At 42.1% G+C, this 6401-nt stretch overlaps 1 protein-coding gene across 1 annotated transcript in view; it reads left to right on the top strand.

Moving 5' to 3' along the window:
* Nucleotides 1–851: 851 nt before the first annotated feature.
* LOC308567507 (collagen alpha-4(VI) chain-like) overlaps nucleotides 852–6401 on the top strand; it is a gene marked incomplete at both ends in the record, with an annotated part of 84545 nt that continues 78995 nt past the window's right edge. Inside the window, 3 exons of the mRNA XM_081159146.1 lie at nucleotides 852–927; nucleotides 3014–3625; nucleotides 5664–6251. Of these exons, the coding sequence (XP_081015272.1) occupies nucleotides 852–927; nucleotides 3014–3625; nucleotides 5664–6251 (1276 nt within the window). The remainder of the gene's footprint in view (nucleotides 928–3013; nucleotides 3626–5663; nucleotides 6252–6401) is intronic.

The following is a 6401-nucleotide window of genomic DNA, read 5'->3' as shown; positions in this document are numbered from 1 at the left end:
TCCTAGGCCCTATATACTTTCTCCTCTTATGGTCATATCTGGACAATTTTAAACAGGGAAGTCTGAGGTATACACTCCGGATGTTTACAGAATTCTTCCTGAGTTGGGTCAGCAAGACCATTTTCTTTGAAACAGTGTGGCAGTGTGTCATTTTTTATTTTTATCTTTTTGTCGTTTCTTTTATTTTAATTGAGTTTATTGGGGTGACATTGGATCGCAGAGCCATACAGTTTTCAAGTATACAACTCAATAAAACGTCATCTGCACTCTGCATCATATCCCCATCACCCCAAGCAAAGTCTCTTTCCGTACCCATTTGCCCCCCTTTGCCCACCTCCACCTACCCCCCACCACCCCTATCTCTCTGGCTATCACCACACTGTTGCATGGTCTATGTGTGTGTCATATATATGTGTGTGTATATATGTTTTTTCCCCTTAATTCCTTCACCTTCTTTTATCCAGTTCCCCAAACCCCCTTCTGTACCATGTATCTAAGTTTCTATTTTGTTCATCAGTTTATTTTGTTCATTAGAGTCCACATATAAGTGAAATAATATGGTATTTGTCTTTCTCTGACTGGCTTATTTCACTTAGCATAATGTTCTCTAGGTCTATCCATGCTGTCACAAAAGGTAAGATCTCTTTTTTTTTTATGGCTGAGTAGTATTCCATGGTGTAAATGTCCTTCTTTATTTTTATAAAGTTTCATCTGGAAAAAGACATAATTGGACTTAAAAAAAAAATCAAATTTTTTGACATAATTAACATATAATATGATGCATACATTTTAAGTGTATGGAGACAATTTTAATTATGAGGTTTCTTTTTCTCTCTAGGTACACATCTAGAATGGAGACTTGGAAGACATTTTGGAGGGTCATCTTCCTTGCAGCTAGTTTTGGCTTCATCAAGTCACAGAGAATTGGTAATACATTGTATTCTTAAGTCAAAAATGATGACCTTGACAGGAACCTAATGGTAGTGACAGTCTTAAAATATTACAGGAGTGTCATAATTAACAAAAAAGGAAATGGTTCTTTAAAAAGAACTTAGAATCTGGAAGCTTTTAATGAACACAAATCCTTGTTTTTTTCAGGCCTTAACTTCAAATGACAAAAAATAGATAGTAAAAAATACTATACTTCTGAATGTATTACCAGGTTCTCAAAAGCTTTTGTAAACCTGAGACTAGTCTATTGATTCTGCATTTTGCTTTGTTTCCTTTGGCAGAGCTATTCCTGGGGGTGATTGTCATCACAAGATGGGTAGCAATTTACCAAATGCTAGTGACAACTCTGAAATTTTTTGCAGTCACTTTAACAGATTGTTGGGACTTTTCAAGATGAAAGTCTCACCAAGAGAAGAATGCTTGAGTAGTCTGAAGCCCCACTGAGACAATATTGAGTTTTAAATATTCACGTATAATTACACAGACTGTTATTTGTTGGAAAAATGATATGAAGCTCTCCGAATTTTCCCTTTGGCTCTGACTCCTCTCATTTGTAAACAGAAAATGTGACAGTCAGTCTTTTCATGTTCCAAACACCTCCTCAAATGACAAAAAGCTAGTGGAGAGGTTAAGAAAGTAACACTGCATGAAAATGTAATACATCTCTCAAGTTGCACATGATGAAAGCAATACTTATTTGCCTGAAAAATGTTCTACAGCTGTGAGGTTTCCCCTGATTGGGAAGATTAAAAAACCACTTCATGGTCTGTGTGTGATCTCTTCTGAAAGAGATGTTAAGGGGACAAACCAGTTAGCCACCCCAGGAACACTCACTGAATTCTCTCCTCCTAACAGGATTGCATTTGGGAGGGCCAAAGGGAAATAAAGCTTAAAGGACTTTAAGCTCATATATTATCTGCATTTTCAATAATCATGAATCCACTTGGATGATGTCTTTGGTCAAGTTCTCTAGAAACAGAGCCCAGAACAGGGATTTGGTGAACGTGTTACTGGGAGGGAGTACTCTTTAGGACAAATCTGTAAGGGAGTGAGAGAAGTTGAGACAGGGGAAGAAATGAAACAAGGGTGTAGCCTCAGGTAAAAATCAAGCCTTGGCCTGAGTCATGGGTGATACTAGAGCACAAATAGCACCATGACATTGTTTCAGTTAAGACAAGGGGGGCAGGTGTGAGGTGATAATCTCATTGAGGTGTTTGGTTTTTTTTTAATTAAAAAAAAAAAAATCTTTATTGATTTCAGAGAGAGGAAAGGAGAGGGAGAGAGAGAGACAGAAACATCAATGATAAGAGAGTCATTGATCAGCCGCCTCCTGCACGCCCCCGACTGGGGATCGGACCCGCAGCCCGGGCATGTGCCCTGACCGGGAATCAAACCCTGATCGCCTGGATCCTAGGTTGACGCTCAACCGCTGAGCCACGCCAGGCCGGGCTCATTGAGGTTTTAATTTGAATTTATCTGATGATTAGTGTGCTGAGCATCTTTTCATATGTCTATTGACCATCTCTATGTCCTCTTTGGAGAAATGTCTATTCAGATCCTCAACTCATTTTTTAATTGTATTGTTTGGTGTTAGTGTAAAGTCGTATGAGCTCCTTATGTATTTTGGGATAGTAACCCCTTATTGGACGCATATCCCTGGTGAATATGTTCTCCCATTCAGTAGGATGTCTTTTCTTTTTGTCGATGGTTTCCTTTGCTGTGCAAAAACGATTTAGTTTGATGTAGTCCCATTTGTTTACTTCTTTTGTTTCCCTGGTTTCTTTTATTAAGTTTAAGGGATGAATGGAGGGCCATGGCCAGGGATATAGTTGAAGGGTCAAAAGTTAGATTGGAACAGAGGGTGGCAGGTGAACAAGGGTAGATGGTGGCCATGAAGAAGCCAAGATGATCGTGTGCTTAGGCCATATGCATGTTAGCTATCATGGGAGAGCTGTGCAGGCAGGCCTGTGGGTTGTAAAGGCACTAATTTGGGAGAGAAGTATTTACAGCCAGTAGCTGTCAATTTTGTAATGTTTTATTTTAAATTGACTCTCTTCCCCAGTCTGCAGCCAGGCCTCTGTGGGAGATGTTGTGTTTCTAATGGACACAAATATCAACCCCCGATACACCCGCAATGTGCGGAACTTCTTGTACACCATGGTGAACAGCTTCAATGTGAGCAGAGAGAACATCCGTGTGGGGCTGGCCCAGTACAGCGACGTGGCCCATTCGGAGTTCCTACTTTCCACGTACCACCACAAAAGTGATGTGTTGAGGCACATCCGGAGGTTTCCATTGAAACCTGGGGGTACTGGAGGCAGCAAGATGGGCCTGGCCCTGCAGTTCCTTCTAGATCACCACTTCCAAGAAGCAGCAGGGAGCCGGGCTAGCCGGGGAGTGCCTCAGGTCACCGTGGTCATCAGCAGCAGCCCAGCCCAGGACCCTGTACAGGTACTTGCCGAGGCATTTAGGAGGGCTGGCATCCTGCTCTATGCCATTGGTGTCGGAGATGCAGCTTCAGCAGAGCTCAGGGAGATTGCCAGCCGTCCTGTGGAGAAGTTTGCCTTTTTAGTTCCCAGCTTCTCTCATCTGGGCAGCCTCACCCAGAAGCTGCAGAAGGAGCTCTGCAATACTTTGGCAAATGCAGCTCAACCTGTTGACCACGTCTCTCCAGGTACAAAGTCTTTTCCCTTCTTATTTCTGATTTAGAAGTCACAGAACTCAAGGCCTTATCTCTAATTCATCCCATGCACTATCCTTCTTATTTTCCATATGTGTGAGTATTTGATTTTAACATTCAAATTTTGCTAAGCCATCTGTACTCTATGCTCTTCTCCAATCATGGATCTAAACTAATCAACTCTCTCTCTCTCTCTCTTTTTTTTTTTTTTAAATCCTGTGGGCTTTATGCTGGTTCTATAAAGTCAGGTAGTATAAGTCCATTTTTGATGAAAGAAACATTTGTTCCTATGGTATTATTATTCCTAGATTAATTTACCCATAGTGCCTGGATGGAGGGCAGAGGAGGGGAAAGGGACATAGAGGCTCCGAGAGGATCTATGGCTTTTTTACTACCAGGAAGCCAGCTTATTTTACTGCTAGTATGTTGTTGTAATGTACTGGTTAAGAGGATGAATTTAGGGAAAAGAAAGATCTGGGTTCAAATCCCCATTCTCCACTTTCTAAAGGTGTCATCTTGAACATGTTGCCTTATCTCTCTGAATCTATAAATTTTCTTTCTAGGATGATAGTATCTGCCTCAGAGAGTTGTTGAAAGCATGAAAGTTATCTAAGGTGCTTATCACAGTGCTTAGCCCATCAGAGATGCCCATAAGCATTACAGTCATTGTCTGTGATGATAAACTTGTCATCAGCTTTATACTTCTGTTAGTGGTGATGGGGCATAAACTGGTGAAAATTCTTTATACAGCAATTACTAAACTTTACTAGAAAGCACAGAACTTTTAACAGAGAAAGAGAAGATTGTTTGTGGGTTCCATCAAAATCCCCTAGAGGATAGCGCCTTCATTTCTTATTCTTTAATTTGATATTTCTACATAGGGTGGGCGAATTGGAAGAAGAGCTAAAACTTATGAACCGTTTGATTCCACAGGTGTGCAGTGGTAATATTGCATTTGTTCAGCCAACTTATATATCTTACTTTTGCATAGTACTTCCAGATGTACAAAGAGGCTTTACATACATAGTAATAACTAGTTTTCTTGGAGCTATGTAGTTTTCAAAACTTGTTTGCATTGCCCATCTGGTAGATAGATACCTAATGTGATTTTTGTTAGATACATAGGGCAATTAGTATTATTATTTGCATTTTTCATGTAAGGAAACTGAGGCCAAAGGTAACATAACTGATGGCAAAGCTAGGACTTGATCTCAAGTCTTTCAGAGCAGATCCACTTCAATAGAAAGGTGTCTTAGATTGTGTCCCCGGGAACAGAGACTGAGACAAGGATTTGAATGTATATTATTTGTTATGGAACTCAGGGCTGTCTTGACCCAAGGCAAGGAGCTAGGCTTTCATATATTGTAGGCAAAACAGCTCCAGTACCTGAAGAGAAGTTCTCCAAAGATCAGTGTAAAGAAATAGTAAAAATGGATCCAAAAGGACCTGGGCAGAACACTGATCTTGTCTGCTACAGTAGATTATCTTATCCTCAAAACAATCTCATGAGATTGTGAGGGCTGGTATAAAGATTTCAGTGCTGTAGAGAGAAACTTGAGTCTCATAGAGGTGAGTGATAAATAGGTCACAGGGCTGCTAAGTGGTAGAGCTACAGTGAAATGTATCATTGAACCTGGGATAGATTCCAGCTTTCTGACCCGTTGGTGCCAGCACACTCCTAGAGATGAAGTTTATTCCCACTGGAGAGAGTACATCCCCTTTCTCAGCATGCTGCTACATTTAGAGAAGTGTCTTTCTCTTAAAGAGAGTTAAGGGATTGTCTAAGTGGATTTCAAGGTTGGAGGTATCAGCTGAGCACAATGGAAGTCTCAGAAGTTGACGGAGTGGAGGGAAGGAAAGGCATAGGGGATGCTGTTGCTTTTCTGAGCACAGTGTCACTCGGGGTATTAAGGACCACTGAGTATAGGTTGCCTGGCATTGCTCTCCCTTTTTGTACACCTTTTGACTCCAAGGGTTCTAAGCATTTTGAGTGAAGGTCCACAGACTGTCCCTTTTGTTCTCTCTGTTGCAGCTTGCAGAGAAGCAGTCCTGGCGGATATTGTCTTTCTAGTAGACAGCTCAACCAGCATCGGACCCCAGAACTTCCAGAAAGTGAAGAACTTCCTTCGCTCTGTCGTCTTGGGGCTTGACATCAGTGGTGACCAGGTCCGAGTGGGCCTCGCTCAGTATAATGACAACACCTTCCCAGCCTTTCAGCTGAACCAGTACCTTCTGAAGAGTGTGGTCCTGGAGCATATCCAGAATCTGCCCTACCGCACAGGAGGCACCAACACAGGGGCTGCCCTGGAGTTTATCAGGACCAACTACTTGACTGAGTCGGCTGGCAGCCGGGCCAAGGACAGGGTTCCTCAGATAGTTATTCTGGTGACAGATGGGGAGTCAAATGATGAAGCCCAGGAGGCAGCTGACAGGTTGAAGGAAGGTGGTGTTGTTGTGTATGTGGTAGGCATCAATGTCCAGGATGTCCAGGAGTTGCAAAAAATAGCCAGCAAGCCATTTGAGAAGTTTCTCTTTAACACTGAAAACTTCAACATCCTGCAGGATGTCTCGGGAAGCATTCTTCAGTCACTGTGCTCAGCAGTGGAGCATAAAATAAGAGGTAAGAAGCTGTGTCGAACCCAACATTCCAACCATGGTGCCTAATTACAATATGATCCAGGATACACTGAGCGCAGTGGAAGGTAGGAGAAGGAGCTGCCCGCTATCTCTGGAGAACCCGGGGGAGACTTGCTAGATGAAGGAACACCTG

The sequence above is a fragment of the Miniopterus schreibersii genome (genome assembly GCF_964146895.1).
Source record: "Miniopterus schreibersii genome assembly, chromosome: 15".
Taxonomy (NCBI): domain Eukaryota; kingdom Metazoa; phylum Chordata; class Mammalia; order Chiroptera; family Miniopteridae; genus Miniopterus; species Miniopterus schreibersii.
This window is presented reverse-complemented; position numbering and strand designations above follow the sequence as displayed.